The sequence below is a fragment of the Arachis ipaensis genome, chromosome B03 (assembly GCF_000816755.2).
Source record: "Arachis ipaensis cultivar K30076 chromosome B03, Araip1.1, whole genome shotgun sequence".
NCBI classification, from domain to species: Eukaryota; Viridiplantae; Streptophyta; class Magnoliopsida; order Fabales; family Fabaceae; genus Arachis; species Arachis ipaensis.
Window position 1 is genome coordinate 102,989,641 of NC_029787.2, and position 17,683 is coordinate 103,007,323.

Here is a 17,683-nt window from a genome sequence, read left to right on the forward strand (position 1 = left end):
AATTTGTTAAATATTTTACAAATTTAATTAAATAATTATTTAATAATTTTTAATTATTAATTTTATATAAAAATAATTATATATAAATTTTTATTATAAAATATGTATTAAAATAAATTAAATATATAAAAATAATTTAATAATTAATTTTATATTTTAAAACTAAAATTTTAATTAAATCTTTAATTATTAAATATAATATTAAATTTTAATTTTTTAATTCTAATTTCAGTCTCACAAAATAAACGCTTTTTTTTAGTCACGAAAGAAAAAAACGCTTTTTTGATATTTGTTGGTAAGACGACAATTTATATTGCAGTGAGCCCCACCGCCAGGCCCACCCCAAAAATCTTTCGCCGCAAAGGGCTGGGAGAGAGGAAATCTACGGTTGCCAAAATAATCACCATGAAAATAGAAAGGAATCAAATCCAAAAAATAAAGAAAATGGAAAATAATAAAACACAGATTCTTGAGTAAGTTAAGTTGCCGTTAAAAACCATTTTATGAAGGTATTTCCAGTACACGAAGGTGCACCAAAATCCCATACTCCTAACCAATCTCAAGTGAGGGAGCCATTATAATATGCCGCCACGTAGCATCTCCGTGAACTCAAATTTAATCAGAACCATTCGATCCCCAACACCAAAGGTTCCTACGCGCGGAGAATAGCCCGGACACTGATGCACATTTTTAATTATAAAAGGTGAAATGAAATAATCAATTTTCTCACACGCTGACTGTTTCTAGTGCTAGTTCTCTCTTCTACTCTCTACTCTCTACTCTCTCCCCTTTCATATTCTTGTTCTTCCTCGTCCTCCTTTCTCTTCGTTCTTGTCACACTCTCTGTGCTTTCTTAGCTTCTTCTCTTAGCGGTGTCTTTAGATAACACCCTGAGCTTCGTCTATCCGTCAAAACGTCGACGTTTTGGATGCTAAGAAACACAGCATTGAGTAAGTGATCAAAGATAGGGTTACACTGTCATCTGCTGCTTTGATTTTTTTATTTTTTCTGCTGAATTGATGTAACACCTGTCGGTTCATTTCGAAACCTGTCGTTCGGAAGCAATACTTCCTGCATGTTTATCTATTGAATTCGAATTTGTTCCGTTACGTTTTCTTTTTCTTCTGCATTTTCCGTTGGCTCCAACGGTGTTTATTATTATTATTATTATTATTATTATTATTATTATTATTATTATCATCATCGCTGGTAGCTTTGCTTGTTTGTGGTTATAACTCGAATTTTTCTTTTCGTCGTTGATTTTTTTTATATCGTCTAAGTTCAATAGAGTTGTTTCAGCAAGTTGATCGGATTTGAACGTAGCTGCTGATTATGCTTCATTTGCTGACTTGTGTTCTCGTCTGATGATTGTTTGCTGAATCGTCTAGGTTTTCTAATCTTCCGTGAAAAAAAAAAAAACCGCTTAGAGAGATAAAACGGAGGCAAGGAACTTTGATAATTTTTTCTCCCTTACTGGTAAGTTCGTTATCAAGAAAAGAGATCATTCTTCATGTTATAATTATTCTGGTAGGAGAGGCTGCAAAAATTTGAATATATGCTTTTATTGAGTTTTGGTTTTGCTTCAATCTGCCATTTGCAGGAAATTTCTCTAATAAATGCTAAGTCATGCAATGTACCTTCAGAATCATCGAATCCTTGGAGTGATTCTTTCTTTGTTGGAGTGCAAATCCTGCCTTAAGTCCATTTTGTCAAATTTTGAATCCTGCATAGTAAGCCTCCGTTTGAATTTTGTTCACGACTTCTTTGTCAGTGATCCCCCCTTTTGAGGTCTTAAGTATGAAATGGATGTCATCTTCGTTGATATAGAACCATGGTTTCGAGGCTTTTAAGTGATACTCTAGATTCAACTGTTTGTGACAAAATCAATTAAATTTCATTGGTGACTTTTTTCATTATTTATTTATTTATTAATTTAAAAACTTTGCTGGAGCCCTGATATTATCAGCATACCTTTCAAGCAGATAATTTTCCCTGGCTCCGTGGATTTCTTGTTAGGATCTGAAAGCATTTGTAATGTCATTGTCTTGTGTTAGGGTCCATCATTTGCTTGGTGATATTAATAAAGCTACCCTTTTGAATGATCTTTTTCGCTACTTCAGCACCTGTGTTTAGTCACTAGCATGTGATATTAATATTTCAACTCTGTCATGTATTGTATAAATATTCTGAATGGATCATCTCTCCTTATCATTTTTGTTTCCCTTTTCATTTTTTCGGTTCTGAAACTTTGGGTGGATGATTTGTTTGATCTCATAATTATCAAGAAATTGAATTTCAAATTGATATACTTTAATTACTTCATGCATGCAGTAGATTGTAAATATGAACTTTCAACCAATGAAAAGAGTTCAAATGATTGATTTGTTCTGACCTCAGTTACACAAGTTATTAAATGAACTCTTACACTATGTCAAATGGTTAACGGAAATTTATCCGGGAATCAGGGAACCTGTGGAGAAACTTGTTCATGACGTCTTGCATTGTCTCGTATATACTGGGAGACAATTACAGTTATAGCATCATTGATTTGTTATTTTTTGCTGTTATTCATTTATTTGTGTAATACGTGTTCGATTGTGATTGACAGTTTAATATCACATCTAAAGGGAGGGAAATCATTTATAGCCCCACTCATTCATTATTGTTTGTGGTTATTCACTTATTTGTGCCCCATTTAGTTCCTGCATAGCAGTTCTCTTTTCTTGGATTCTGCTCATTTCTGTCACTGAATAAAAAAAGGTTTATTAAATGTTTAAAATTTTGGAAAGACCTAACTAACATTTGAAGTTTGCTATATAGGTTCTTGTGGTTCTACATGAGCTATAATTTATAAGAACAACGCAGCACTCTTCATTAGAAGAGATACATTTCAATGCCACATAAGACTTCGCACACATAGTTTGCCAAGATTTCCTTCAGTTTTCTCTTATTTTCCCTGTGTTTGACAAGCTTTTGCCTAAACATGCCGATATGGTGGGTGAAGTCTAAAGAGGTGAAGGAGAGAAAGAAGTCAAAAAGGGAAAGTATTATTGATGCAATACAGCAAAAATTTAAGAATGCTTCTGAAAAGATGCGCAATGACAAATCCAAAGGATCTAGAAGACATGTTATTGGCACCAGGTCAGAGAAGCAATCCCAATCTGTTGTAGCTTCAAGAATATCATCACCCTCCTCCACATATGTGTCCCGCTGTCGAAGTTTTTCAGAATTAGAAAGGCCTCTATTTCAGCAGCTCCCACTGTCAGGGTCGCACCTTCCTGCTGTCAGTGACGCAAATTCTGGAATTTGTTTACCATCAAGAATGGAAAGAGCTAGTGGTTCTAAGCAATCTCTGTATTGTCCCCTACCGGCATCTGGTGTTGTTTCCAACAGGGGATATCCTACTGATGCTGAGGGATATATAGATACCGCATCTGTTTCAAGTGATAGCTCTGGTTATAGTGGTGACTCATCTGATTCACATCTCATTAGTCATCTGGCAACCGACTATGAAATTGGAAACAGGGCCACCATTAACAGGTCTTTCAGGTCGGTTTGCTTCCATCTGAATACATTGCTTTAAACATACTATGCATTTACCTTATATTCTTTTCCTTTACTAATAATTCATATGCTCCTAAAGGTTGGTGCACAGGAACAGATCACCTGTTACTTTCCAGAATGACTTAGGAGCATCCTCAAGCCCAGCTCCTCAAATGTGCGGCGTTAAGAATCCATCTACTTCACCAAAACGGAGTCGTTTGCATTTGCCCAATCTAAAAATAGGCCGTACCTGTGGTCTATTCAGTGCTCAAGAAAGGTCAACATCAAGTCCTTCTAAAAGTCCAGTGAGAGCACTTGGCCCTGACCAGCTATTTAACTCTGCACTATGGACAGGAAAGCCTTGTCCATATGCAGCATCAGGGAACTACTCTAGTCCTGGTTCAGGCCAAAACTCAGATGTTGGGGATCTGCCAGGACAGGTAATTTTGCCTCTTAACAGGTACAGCCCTGAGTGTTCTCCTATACCTAGTCCGAGAATGACAAGCCATGGTCCCCGTTCCAGAATACAGGGTGGTGCTGTCACACCTCTTCATCCACGAGCTGGCACCTTCCCTTTGGAAATAACTACAAGACATCCTGATGATGTTACTCAAAAAACTCATCCTTTACCGCTTCCTCCAATAACAGTCACCAGTTATTGTCTTTCTCCAAACTATTCTTCATCTACAACTCCATCAGCTCCTCGCAGTCCTGCCAGAGCAGAGATCCAAACAAGCCAAGTTTCACGCTGGAAAAAGGGGAAGTTGCTCGGAAGGGGGACATTTGGACATGTTTATCTTGGTTTTGACAGGTCCGTATCATGTGGGTGTTTTGCGTGTGCCCATGCCATGCACACATTTGGACATTCTTATCTCGATTTTGGAATACTCAAACATTCAGATTGCATTTGATATACATATATCAGCATTTTAACTCATCTTTGTCTGTTAGTTTGACACAATCATGATTTTTCTTGCATTTTATCTTTTGAACTTTTAAAGCTTGATCTGATTTATATCAAGTTCTCTGATCTGTAGTGAAAGTGGTGAGATGTGTGCGATGAAGGAGGTAACGCTTTTTGCAGATGATGATAAATCAAGGGAATGCGCACAGCAACTTCAACAAGTAAGCTTGCTCACCACATGAAAAGTTTACAAAAAATAAAACATTTACTTTTCCTTTTGAATGAAAAGGAACAAAGGACTATACATTTTCAGGACAACAAGTATTCTCATGTACCTGATACATTTTCAGGAAATTATGCTTCTAAGTCAGTTGCAGCATCCAAATATAGTCCGATATTATGGTTCTGAAACGGTATGTTTACTGAATTAGTTACTTAATTCATTCAGTAACTGATTTCAGTTTGAATTTTCAGTTACAATCAAGGCATTAGAACAGATTTCTCTAAACAAATCAGCCACATCAATTGCTTCTATGCTTTGAGCAACATTTTATTAGATCTCTTTACAATTGCAAGTTCAATATATCTTATGGGTTCTTAAATTTGTTTTCTCAATCTTATTTTAGTAACATGGAATTTGGTTGCATAATATTCTTTCATGCTGTTGGCTATCAATACTTAGAATTGTGTTAACTGTACTGTGATTTTTTATGCCTAACAGGTAGAGGACAAACTTTACATATACTTGGAGTATGTCTCCGCCGGGTCTATTTACAAACTGCTTCGAGAGTATGGCCAGTTAGGTGAAAATGCCATTCGTAATTATACTCGGCAAATTCTATTAGGACTTGCGTATTTGCATGCTAAGAACACTGTCCACCGGTGAGTTTGGTAGATCATCATATGAAATTCTTATAATTACATCTGTGTTTCAACAAATAACATCTCTAATTACATTTTCGCTTGTGAAACAAAAATTTCTTGGTCTAATTACTATATTCTCTTCAGGGACATTAAGGGAGCCAATATACTAGTGGACCCTAATGGACAGATAAAATTGGCAGATTTTGGGATGGCAAAGCATGTAAGAGAATTTATATATGTTTTCTTATGTATGATGTTCATGTTAACGAAGGAACAGCCTTGGTTAGATAATTCAAATGGAGTTGAATATTTCCTTTCTGAAATTTACAGATAACTGGGGAGTCTTGTCCATTTTCATTCAAAGGAAGTCCTCACTGGATGGCACCTGAGGTCAGCATGATTTCCCTCCTCCATAAGTACCGTTTGACACTTGTTTTTCACATGGTTCTGTTTGACAATGCCTCAATTACTTAGGTTGTACATAATTCAAATGATTGTAATCTTGCTGTTGATATATGGAGTCTTGGCTGCACTGTTCTGGAGATGGCTACGACAAAACCACCTTGGAGCCAGTTTGAGGGGGTAAGCAGAGTTTGATATATGGATCTATTTATTGGATTATATAATTTAACTTCGTTTCATAATTTTTTTTCCTTTGTACCCTACACACTTGAAGGTGGCTGCTATATTTAAGATTTTACAGATGAAGAAACTGCCTGAAGCACCAGAACATCTATCAGAAGATGGAAAAGACTTTGTGAGGCTTTGTCTGCAAAGAAATCCCCAGGACCGCCCATCGGCTGTGCAACTTCTAGAGCATCCATTTGTCAAAAAGGCTACACTAGAAAGAACCATTCTGACTGTACATCCTTCAGAAGCATCACCAGCTATTGTAGATGAACTGAAATCTCTGGTAAAAGCAATTGAAAGTGTATATTCAGTGGCTGATTACATACTATCATGCTTTGCATAATAGCTTTGTGTTTCTGAAGTTTTGCATAATTTTGTTGAAAGAAAAATAGTAACAAAAGAAGGGCTCCAAAAGTAGGCTAAAATATAACAAAATATTAAAATATAATAGTATTCCATCAACAGTGAAGAAATGGATGTATGTTTTTTATTTTCATTTCATTTTTTTGTGTTTCGCATATTTTTGAGTGAACTATTTATCTTGAATGTTCTTTCAGGCCATTGGACCTGCAAAACATAATTTGTGCTTAGAGTCAGAAATGGCTGCTGGTACCAGTCGGCCAAGAAGGTTGAGAATCGGCTCTGCATCAAGGTTGGTCCCCCAACCCCCCTCTCCTCCACCAAAAAAAAAAAAAATAAATAAATAAATAAAAAATAAAATGCCCACTCGTGTTTATATGACATATATGGATAAATAAATACACCAATAAAACAAGAATATACTTGTTCATATTAATTTTTGTAGCATTCACTAGTACGTTGTGTATTCTATAAGCTGGTTAGATACTTTTAGTTGTTCATAATTAAGCTGGATTAATTGATAAGAATGTTGTGGCTGTGTGAAAGAAAATTCGGTCAAACTTCTGCAATGCTAGTTTTTATTCAGTTCTAGATACTTTTGATACTTCTGCAATGAAGGTATTAACTGTCTATCTAACTTGTTTCTAGCGATGTGCATACACCAAGGAACATGTCATGCCCCGTTTCTCCCCTTGGACAGCGAACTTTGCCTTTGGGAACATTTGATGTGGCTGGAAGAGTGTCTACAGTTCCAGTAGTTAGTCCTCGTACCACATCTGGCCTATCCACACCATTCAATGATAGTGGTCGTACAATCTCGTTTCATAGAAACAAGCAGCCGATGTTCTCACATGAAACTGCATGTCTGATGCCAAGGTCTCAAGGTGGGTTTCATTATCAGGATCCTACACATGATGCCCTTCGAGTAACCAGACCTTCTCAGGATGTAATAATTTCATCTGATGATGATGTTCTTGCAACCAATTATAAGAGGGTTGTCCGAAGAGAATTTTATAATGTGCCTCAAACGCCCACGAGGGATTGTGTTAGGATGAGTACTTACTTAGATTGCCGAGCCAGTACTCCCAGGCAAGGCCCGACAACACAAATGGCATGTCACCTGCACGTCAGTGACCTGAGGGGACACCGTGCATGTGAATAATAAACGTTCTAATTGACGGTATATACATCATAGGGTGCATTAGCATAAACATATACCATAAACATGCTGGAGGAATATAGTTTAACTATTATCTATAGTCAAACGTGAGTGTTTTGCGCGGGGATGTAAGCGTTCCCCAATTGACTCATGTTTGAGACAGTAGTTTTACAGAGTGGGACCAAAACCCCTTGTAGATGCAAAATTTGCTGTCCTCACCCAAGGTATTTTATATTTATCATCTCAGCTGGAAATGGAGGGACCAAAAGCAGATTTGTAGAAACATATTTACTGTATAGAATATATATAACTAGAAAGTAGAAACTCAACACAATTTTGAGTTTAGCTAGAATTTCCTCCATTTTGAATAATGTTCTGTGGGATTGTGTGCTACAAGAGGCGTTGTATTGAATAAACTTTATATATTTCAAAAATAAATCTACCTCTTTCTGGATTTTTTGCTGGAAGGAAAGTCATTACTCTTTTGCAAATTGAAAATGCAAAGGCTTCATGTAATGTATTGCCCACAAGCGCAAATGCCTTCATGGAATTCGATAGCACCGTGATAGAAATAAAGAAAACAATATGCCAAATTGTAGCACTACTTGAGTGGTTATGCATCGCGTCTTAAATTTACATATATACAGCTTATACGGCTTGTGAGTAACAGCAAGTTTCTATTCTGCTAAACAGTTTTTCAATACAACTATGTTTTGCCCTTACTTAGTAGTCAGACAAACCTGTGAGCTACTTTTGATTAGTTAGGCTTACGCTGAACTCCCATAGTTTTTTAGCCAGCTCTGAATCGTTAGCCAGATGGGTTGGCGTTGCCTTATTGCTGTCCATAAAGTACTCACCAGATATTCCCTTAACTTGTGGATGCAATGCTACATAACATTGAGTGGCAGCTCCCTGTAAAAACACGTCAGAACAACTCAATATATCTGCCATAGCATATAAGCATATCAGCAACAGATGTACGAAATACCTGTTGCACATTTTTAAGTAAGTATTTACCCACCATATTAGCAACAGCTGCAAAAGAAAAGTGGTGGATACATGAATATAAATTCAAGAAAACAATTTATGTATATGAATTGACAACTAGGACCTGGCATAATTCTGTTTTGCTTCCTTTTGAATGCATATCGTGACCAAGCATATTGAATTGAATTGGAAAAACAACCATTTGTACCCATGAACTTTACGAACGCTGACAAAAATACCCATTAAAAAATGAAACTAACGTTGTATCTATCAAAGATGGATTCCGTACGACAAAAGTACCTAAATCCTAAATTTATGTTGACTTTTTAATAAAATTTCAGAATTACCCCATCCTTTATCTTCAACCCCTCCTCTCTTCTTTCCCAAATCTCAAACACCTCCATTGCCATTACCTTAACCACCTTCTATTCTCTACTACTCTACTAACCACCACTGTCCCATCTTTCCACTCTGACGATGACAAAGACGACAACAAGACAACCAGACAATCCATCCGTTCCCACGCAACGCTAGATGGAGAAGCTCCGGAAGTGAGACTGAACCGAGATCCAGGGCGCAAGGTCCTGTGGTGTGATTCAACTCCTCCTAGGTCCACTTCAAGCTCATGGACTCCATGGAAAAAGGTCCTATATTTACAACAGTACAAATTATAAATTTATTATATAATTAACGAAGTTGAACTTTCTCACTCTCCCAAATCACCACCATCATGTGTAAGATTCCTGTGTTACTCACATGCGACCCCACCAAAGCGATCTTGCCAAAGTTTCAATTTTTAGCATCTAAAGTTTCTTCTCCTTCTGACATTGTATTGAAAGTGATGGAGGAAGGGTGGTGATGGTAATAGCGGTAATAGAGTGTTGATAGGATTTGAGATTAGAGAAGTGATGATGACAAGTAAAATTAAAAGTTAGAGTAAAGTTGTTGTTTATGGCTGTGACAGTGGAGAAGGAAGAAGATGAGGCTGACGGTTGGTGATGGTGGCGGTGATGATGATGTTGGTAGAGGAGGTGGTAAAATTGCTGAAAGGGTATTGAGATTAGGATTAGGAAAATGGTAATTTGGGGTTTTTAGGTATTGAGATTAGGGTTTTTAGACAATGGAGGTGTTTGAGATTTGGGAAAGAAGAGAGGAGGGGTTCAAGATAATGGTGGGGGTAATTTTGGAATTTTATTAAAAAGTCAACATAAATTTAGGATTTGGACACTTTTGTCGTATGGAATCCATCTTTGATGGATACAACATTAGTTTTCTTCTTTAATGGATACTTTTGTCAGCGTTCGTAAAGTTTATGGGTACAAATGGTTGTTTTTCCAATTGAATTTTGTCTGTCTCATCTATAATTGCACAACAATACCAAATCAAGCCTTACTCGAATAGTATAGCCACTAACCATTAATGTAACCATGGTAACGCAGAATATTTGTAATAATTGATCCTGGATGAAGTGCGTTAGCGGTTATTTCAACTCCTTCTTCCTGTCAGAAAAAGGAGTATGCATTGTTCTACATTAAAATCAACCAAGTTCACACCAAACGGTCAAAAGACAAACGGATGTAAAAAAATACCTTAAAGCGCCTCGTAAGTTCTTTGGCATGCAAAATATTAGCAAGCTTTGATTGTCCATAAGCATAATAACTGTTGTACCTGCCCCCCAAAAAAAAAAAAGAAGGCATAAAACAGGGTGAATTGTACAAATTTGGGAACCAAAAACAATGTAAATGAAAAGAAAAATGTCATCAAGCATATTTGCGGTACAATCTCAGTAGCAATTAGCAAATAAAGAAAAAGGAGAAACCAAGGATCTCTCATTCCAAAATTACACTGATTCATCATTGATCTTATCAAAACGAATTCCTTCTTGATATGGAAGTCTGTGTGCTTCCGAAGATAGAATGACTATCCTTCCCTCCCGTTTGCATTCACGTACAGTTTTTTTCATAGTTTGTAGTAAAAGGTTTGTCAAGAGAAAATGACCTACAAAATAGTATAATTAGAATCTCTTTAATTCCTTTCATATTTTAGCAGGAGTGAATGACAATTTTCGGTTCTATCAACCCAACAAGATAACATGAGGAAACTCAATATGTGAGGAAAACAGGCAATAGAACATACCCAAATGATTCGTTGCAAACTGCATCTCAATGTTGTCTTGAGAAAGCTGGAATGGAGTTGCCATCACCCCTGCATTGTTACTTCAATCGAAAGAAGAACTTCATTTTATTTTAAAACATGCAATCAGAGCAGGTGCAGATGCTGAAGACAAAACAGAAAGACTTGTATAGAAAGTTGTACTGGAAGAGTTCATCTATGTCAAACAAGACATACATTAGGATATTGAGTGGACGTTCAGAAGAAATATAATCTGATGCAAACTTCCTAACAGATGCCATAGAGCAAAGATCTAATTCCATGACATCAATTTTAGCTGAGGGAATTTCCTTCAATATTGTTTCTTTGACCTTGGTGCCAGATTCAACATTCCTTACAGCCATAACAACATGGACACCGCGCAGTGCAAGAACTCGCGTCGTCTCCAAACCAAGGCCACTTGTAGCCCCTAATATCAAACATAATAAGTAATTAAATTATTGATTACTCAACACCGATGCAAATTTAAATTAAAATTAAATAACAATTTGCAGGGATCATATGACTATTTCAGGAAAATTGATCACCAATCGGAAAAATAACACTATACTCCAATAAGTGGCCGTAATCAGCTTCGTAGTTGAAAAGACATCATAGAAAATTTAAAAATAAATCAGATCTACAATATAGTGTGATTATTGGATTTATATATGAGATCAGCAGAGGTGTGATCGAAACTGATCGACGATGATATTGCGATGAGTAAAACAACCTAATAAAAGGAAAGTAAAAACTAAAAAGGAAGGAGGAGGAAGGAACCGGTGACGATGGCGGTGAGGCCGTGTCCATCAATGCCTTGAGTGACTTGCTCCGCCGTGGAGGAGGCTGAGAAGCCAGATTCTCCTTTCCAACCAAGAAACCACATATTCCTTTCCGTTCGCTCTTTCTTTGTGATCGATTACACACACTTTCACTTTCTCACTCACTCACTCAGTCAAAAACAAGTGTCATCGTAGTTTGAAACTTTCCATTAAAGTGGGAATATAACATGGAGTTTATTTCTTTCGGATAACACTTAACATGACTAAATCCCCTAGTGGTTAGCCAGTGCACCGATATAGCTTTTGAGATTCCAATTGCACTATTTATATCCTTCAGATTACGATCTAGGCAACATAATGGTCCTTCGACAAAATTTCGGTGTGACTCAACGACGGCCTTACTTATGTGGCACAGCCACTGCCACTGCCACGTTGGACATTCGAAACGACGTCGTTTCATGGGGCAAACGTTTGAAAACCCAAACGTCGCCGTTTTGATCACAATGAGTGTAATAATTGCTTGGGTAAAGGGTTTGGCATTCGTTATGTCTTCTCCATATTTTCTCATCTCTCTCAACGCTTGGTCTCCTCCTTCATAACCAGAGACAGTGGCAACAAGTAAGGGCACTGCTGCCTACTCGCTGATTTCTTAACATTGTTGCACTGAACTTGGGGGAAGGTTCGTGGGAAGCCATTGAAGCAACGACTGAGGAACCGTTTAATCTAGCTCCAAGGTACAAATTTTATTTTATTATTTTTTTAAATTTTTGGATCATTTTTCATTCCTTGGACGGGCAATTGTTAAGGTTACCTAAACATGATCCGTCTAGTCTGTGTTGAAATCCATATGTTGTTAGGGTTTTAGTCTTTCATATGTTCGAACCAGTAATGGATGCTCTGTTTCTTTTCAATAGAACAAGGGGCAATCTCTGATGGTGTATAATGTGGGTGTTATTTGTTGTTTTTGTGTTGTATGCGTGTTAAATTTATTTTTTCCTCTGTTATGTTGCAGATGGACGCCGAACTGTTAGACATAATGTTTCATCATGAGGGAAATTTTGAGAGGGGTAAGGATGGGAGATGGACTTACTATCCTGACAATAAGCATTGTTTGGGTGATCTAGATGTAGACAGGTTGGATGTATTCTACCTGAGAAATTTCTTCAAAGAACTAGGTTATGAGACGATGAAGAAGGTTTGGTGGCAGGTCCCAGGGATGAGCCTGGAAGTGGGTTTGAGGCGTTTAGACTCTGATAACGAGTTGAGAGAGATGTGTTGTCATGGTGGAAATAACAATGAGATAGTGGATGTCTACATTGAACATGGTATTTCAGAACCTGAAATAGTACAAAGACAGGATGTTATCATGCATGTTGATGACCAGGTGAGGGAGCTTGGAGAGCAAGTTAAGTCGAATTCCAGGACGGTGAAAAACCCCGCTGTCAAACCTACCACCGAGAAGGACCCTCCGATGAGTTTAAGCATGGTAACATACAAGCCCCAAGCTAAAGAGGCATTACCGAAGAAGACCAATGTGAATTCCAAAATGGAGTCCCAGCCTAAGCCTAAGTCAAAGCCTAAGCCTAAGACAGTTCCCAAACCCAAACCCATACCCACACAGAACAATGTCACCAGGACTAGGAGATACTGTCTGAAGTCTTCAGGGAAAGGTTTTTCAAAAGCAAAGAGAAATGGAGGTGACCATGTTATTTTATCATCTGACTCAGACTCTTATGACAGCTACGAGAGTGCTGAGGACAAGGCATATAAGCCACAAGAGCCGGATGATAGTTCGGGTGAATCGGGCATTGGATATACTATTCCTTCACACAAGAAGAAAGTAAATAAACCCAATGCAAGGAAAAAGGTCCAAGCAGAGAGTGAAAAGGAAAAAGGGAAGGCCAAGGTCTGTGTTGATGATGATAGATTTGTGCAAGACGTTTCTGATGAAGATGTGGACATCGGATTTGTGGGGGGAGGGAGAAAGGCGGATAACCATGACGCTTTTGATCCGGGTCAGAATCGGATAGTGCCAATTCGTGGCACTCTTTGGAGATGAAAACACCACCTAATTCAGAGGATGAGCTGGTTGGAGAAGAAATTTCGGATGAGGTATTTCCAGTGTTTAGGCAGGGTGCTAGGTTCGGAGAATTGCATTTATAAGTTGGCATGAAGTTCAATACTAAATGGGAGTTCAAGGAGGTAGTGAGGGAGTTTACTATACAAGAAGGGAGACGGATGAGGTTCAGGAAGAACGACGGTAAAAGGGTAAGGGCAGTATGTAAGGTGAAAGATTGCAAGTGGGTTGTGTACGCATCAAGGGACTACGAAGACAGTTGCTGGCAAGTGAAGACATTCTTCAATGATCACACCTGTCCAAGAGAGGCTAGGAACAGGGCAACAAATAGAAATTGGGTTGCAGGTAAGTTGGTGAAAAAACTAAGGAAATATCCCAATTTCAGGAACTGTGAGACTACAACTTATTTCAAGACGAAATACGACTTGTCGCTCAATAGGAATTCTATATCACGGGCACTGTGTGATGCTAGGAATATAGTTTATGGGGATGCGAAGGAGCAATATGCCATGCTTAGGGACTATGGTGAAACCCTGTTGAAGACCAACCCGGGATCCACAGTTCAGATTTGCACAAAGCCACAGCCTAGTGGAGAGGTCATATTTGAGAGAATGTATGTCTGCTTGACTGGGTGCAAGTCAGGTTTCAGAGCTGGCTGTCGTCCATTAATTGGACTTGATGGGGCTTTTTTGAAAACTGTATTCGGGGGGCAAATTCTTTCGGCTGTTGGACAAGATGCTAATCATCACATATACGTTATTGCATGGGCAGTTGTGGAAGTGGAGAACTTTGAGAATTGGAAGTGGTTTCTAGATTTGCTACATGAAGACCTTGGAGACTACAAGACTCATGGGTGGAACTTTATCTCTGACATGCAAAAGGTAATCTCCTAGCATAACCTTTATAATCTCACCTAAATTGTATTGTATAAAACTATGTTAACTTGGTTTAGTACATAAAGTGCAGTAAAACTGTGTTACTATTATTGTTTGATTAGTTACTATGTATAAAACTGTGTTAACTTGATACCTCTGTTATTATTGTTTGATTAATTACTATATTTCTGTGGTATGCTGTTTGTTATAACTTAGATAGATACTGAATGGTGCAATTCAGGGACTATAGTGATTCACGATTATCAATGATAGGGATTATTATGGTGAACGATGATCAAACTTAGGGACTATTATGGTGATCGATTATCACTCTTAAGGACTATTATGGTAACATAATCTTTGCTGCCTTCAGGGATTATTGCCTGCCATGAAAGCGGTGATGCCTGATGTGGGCCACCGTTTCTGTGTCTGGCATTTGTGGCGAAATTTCAACAAGCAGTGGAAGGACCTGGAGCTGAGGGGACTATTATGGGAGTGTGCTAGAGCAACTACATTTCAAGAGTTTAAGGTATGTAAGGACAATAGTTTGGTTGTCGAGTTAGTTTACATGGACTTTTTTCACTTTTCTCAATTCTTGCCATTCAAGAATACATGAATAGGATAACGAAGCTGAACGAGGACGCATGGAAGTATCTTGACAAGTGGCCCAGGGAGGCATAGACGAGGTCACAGTTCAGACACAACTCCAAATTGGACTCGATTTGCAACAACGCTTGTGAGGTTTTCAATTCAAAGATCAAGGAAGCAAGGGTGACGCTGCTCAAGCTGCAGCTGATGCTGCGGTAGCTGCAAAGGCTGCTAAAGACCCTAAAAATGCTACTGCCCAAGCAACTGCAACTACCCATGCCACTGCAACTGACACTGTAACTGCCACTGCAACTGCAACTGCAACTGCAACTGCTACTAGTATAGCTACGGCTACTGCTAATATTACAAACAACATCCTGTCGGCAATCAATTCTGCTCCTATTGGTCAAGCTTCAGAGATTGATTTGTCACAGCCAATTTGTTCTGAACCAGAAGATTCTCAAAAGGTACAACAGTAATTCTATAATACACCTTCTTAATTAATAGACTAATAACTCTGAAAAAGGTTTAGTGGGTGACAAACTCAGGTTTTCATTTTTGGTTTGTGTTTTGTGTAGTTCACTGAAGTAAAAGGGGAACAAGCCACAAGACCTGCCAAACTACCTGCTAGAAGAAGGTCACCACCAACAACCCCCTCTACAACACTGGACCCAATGAAGGGTGCGAGTTCAGTCACTGCCTCAAGATTCACAAATTTTCTGAAGTTTGTGCCGACCCCTAGATTTAAGCACCCCGGAAGAAGTGAAACTTAATATTAGGACATTACACTCTTCAAGTGTTTGTTTTTTGTTAAAAGAAACTGTGACTATGATCACTCTAAACAATGGTTCATTTTGTTGATTATTAATCAAATATGTCATATTAGTAGACTCAATTACTTATGGCTGTAATGTGTTAAAACTATGAATGGTTTGCCATATTTTGGTATAGATCAATTAATACTATCCATGGTTTGAATCAACCTTTCTATTACTTATTTACATGTACTTTTTATTCATCTAACAGGATATTATATTATAGTAAACTAAGATCAGTTACAGAAACCTTGTGATGTTACCCAAAAACACTTTCATTCATTACTTTGGGAACTACATTACATTGACATGTTCTCAACCCTTTAATAGCACCATTCCTACAAAAACAACAACTACTAAGAACCCAAACCCAAGAACTTGAGTAATGAATTTCAGATTCCTAATGTCTGCCTCCATCTTCCCCATCCGCCAAGCAAAGTTCATCTTCCTGTCACCATCATCATCTTCTGAAACAGCTCTTTCAGGTAGCTCCTCTTGCACATAATTTGCCCAGACGAATAACCCAAACCATGTTTTTCCACTTGTCTGCAAACAACCAAAAAAAAAAATAATCAACTACAAATTAGTTACCTTTACTCACATTATAGTTGGGGCAACCAAAGAAGGGCTTGTTAGGATGCGTCTCCGTCCCTGACCACCTTAGCACTGGGTGACAACCACAGCCACACCAGACCGGAACCCGCCCCTACCTGCTTTGCGTTGTGCTTCTTCTCTAGTTCTTCGTCGACGATGACCGGTTGGAGCTTCCTGCAACATGGCTCCCAGTTCCTCTCATGGGGACAGCTATTGGTGTACACAATACTTGCAGAAGGAGACATTGATGGAGAGAACCAGATTGAAGGGAGGCTAACGAAGTTTTAAGGTTTAAAAATGAAGACAGGGACTACATTGGAGAATTTTACAATACAATCCATGTCAGATGTACACTATGATGTCCAACGTGGCAGTGGTTGTGCCACATAAGCAAGGCCGTCGCTGAGTCACGCTGGAATTTTACGGAAGGACCATTATGTTGCCTGGATCGCAATCTGGAGGACATAAATAGTGCAATTAGAATCTCAGGGGCTAAATCGGTGCACGGGCTGAATCTGGGGGACCACTATGGGGATTTAGTCCACTTAACATGGATTTGCTTCTTTTAATCAACAATAGACCATATGGATTTACATTTAAGTATTGGGTTGGTTTAAAATCGGCTCAAGTCTTTTGAACAATAAAAAATGGAAATTTTTTAATATTTTAAAATTATCTCCATATAAAATTTGAGAACTAAACCCTAATTTTGACAGCTTGTTGCCTTCTTCCTTCTTGCAATAACCCTCTACTTGTTCCCCTACTCTCTTCTTCATCAGATATCTTTATGTTTCAACTCAATTTCTCAATTTCATTCAAATTCCTTTGAATTCGTTTTAGACACGGTGCCTCACCACAACAATGACCACCTCTCATCTCTCAAATTCTTCTTCGTCCCCACCTTCTCTGCTGGTATACCTGAAATTACAGAAAAACACACAACTCATAGTAAAGTCCAGAAATATGAATTTTTCCTAAAAACTAATGGAAATAGATGAAGCAATAATATCTCAGAGTTTTTGAGTGAAGCTCAGATTCTAATTAGATGAGCGGGACTAGTAGCTTTTTGCTTTTGAACAGTTTTGGCATCTCACTTTATCCATTGAAGCTCAGAGTGATTGGCATTTATAGGAACTTAGAATTCAGATAGTGTTATTGATTCCCCTATTTCAGTGTGATGATTCTTGAACACAGCTATTTTATGAGTCTTGGCCGTGGCCCTAAGCACTTTGTTTTCCAGTATTACCACCGGATACATAAATGCCACAGACACATAATTGGGTGAACCTTTTAGATTGTGACTCAGCTTTGCTAAAGTCCCCAATTAGAGGTGTCCAGAGTTCTTAAGCACACT

The 17,683-nt window shown here is 38.1% G+C and overlaps 2 protein-coding genes across 16 annotated transcripts; one reads left to right on the top strand and one right to left on the bottom strand.

The window, feature by feature from the left end:
* Nucleotides 720–7,927, top strand: LOC107630781 (mitogen-activated protein kinase kinase kinase YODA). Of its 5 annotated transcripts, none has more exons than XM_021119161.1 (14): nt 720–950; nt 1,389–1,476; nt 1,601–1,730; nt 2,821–3,549; nt 3,644–4,354; nt 4,566–4,668; nt 4,798–4,860; nt 5,169–5,329; nt 5,456–5,531; nt 5,642–5,701; nt 5,786–5,893; nt 6,015–6,224; nt 6,499–6,593; nt 6,950–7,927. In XM_021119161.1, exons 4-14 carry the CDS (start codon nt 2,984–2,986, stop codon nt 7,461–7,463), a joined length of 2,667 nt encoding a protein of 888 aa, XP_020974820.1. In that variant the 5' UTR covers nt 720–950; nt 1,389–1,476; nt 1,601–1,730; nt 2,821–2,983; the 3' UTR covers nt 7,464–7,927. The 5 variants fall into 5 exon arrangements, with proteins under 5 accessions (XP_020974820.1, XP_020974817.1, XP_016189500.1 ...); XM_021119158.1 differs by having other exon boundaries at nt 721–950; nt 5,988–6,224; XM_016334014.2 differs by having other exon boundaries at nt 721–950; nt 4,581–4,668; nt 5,988–6,224.
* LOC107630782 (short-chain dehydrogenase TIC 32, chloroplastic) lies at nt 7,915–11,695 on the bottom strand. Of its 11 annotated transcripts, XR_001618395.2 has the most exons (9): nt 11,379–11,695; nt 10,797–11,028; nt 10,584–10,663; nt 10,292–10,445; nt 10,037–10,115; nt 9,862–9,946; nt 8,449–8,495; nt 8,046–8,372; nt 7,915–7,981 (listed from the first exon to the last, which is right to left on the bottom strand). XR_001618395.2 is itself a non-coding variant. In XM_016334020.2 (8 exons), exons 1-8 carry the CDS (start codon nt 11,482–11,484, stop codon nt 8,208–8,210), a joined length of 936 nt encoding a protein of 311 aa, XP_016189506.1. In that variant the 5' UTR covers nt 11,485–11,695; the 3' UTR covers nt 7,981–8,207. The 11 variants fall into 11 exon arrangements, 9 of the variants coding, with proteins under 9 accessions (XP_016189506.1, XP_016189505.1, XP_016189504.1 ...); XR_002359608.1 differs by lacking the exon at nt 8,449–8,495; XM_016334020.2 differs by having other exon boundaries at nt 7,981–8,372; nt 9,862–9,943; nt 10,037–10,106.

What these genes read in the sequence shown, in the direction of transcription:
- LOC107630781 (XM_021119158.1), top strand. Translation starts at nt 2,984, where the DNA reads ATGCCGATATGGTGGGTGAAGTCTAAAGAGGTGAAGGAGAGAAAGAAG. An exon ending in GATATTATGGTTCTGAAACG is followed by an intron (nt 4,861 to 5,168) that starts GTATGTTTACTG and finishes TATGCCTAACAG; the next exon opens with GTAGAGGACAAACTTTACAT. An exon ending in CTTGGAGCCAGTTTGAGGGG is followed by an intron (nt 5,894 to 5,987) that starts GTAAGCAGAGTT and finishes ACACACTTGAAG; the next exon opens with GTGGCTGCTATATTTAAGAT.
- LOC107630782 (XM_016334017.2), bottom strand. Translation starts at nt 11,484, where the DNA reads ATGTGGTTTCTTGGTTGGAAAGGAGAATCTGGCTTCTCAGCCTCCTCC. An exon ending in CCTCACCGCCATCGTCACCG is followed by an intron (nt 11,029 to 11,378) that starts GTTCCTTCCTCC and finishes GTTTGATATTAG; the next exon opens with GGGCTACAAGTGGCCTTGGT. An exon ending in TTACCATGGTTACATTAATG is followed by an intron (nt 8,496 to 9,861) that starts GTTAGTGGCTAT and finishes TTTCTTTTGCAG; the next exon opens with CTGTTGCTAATATGGTGGGT.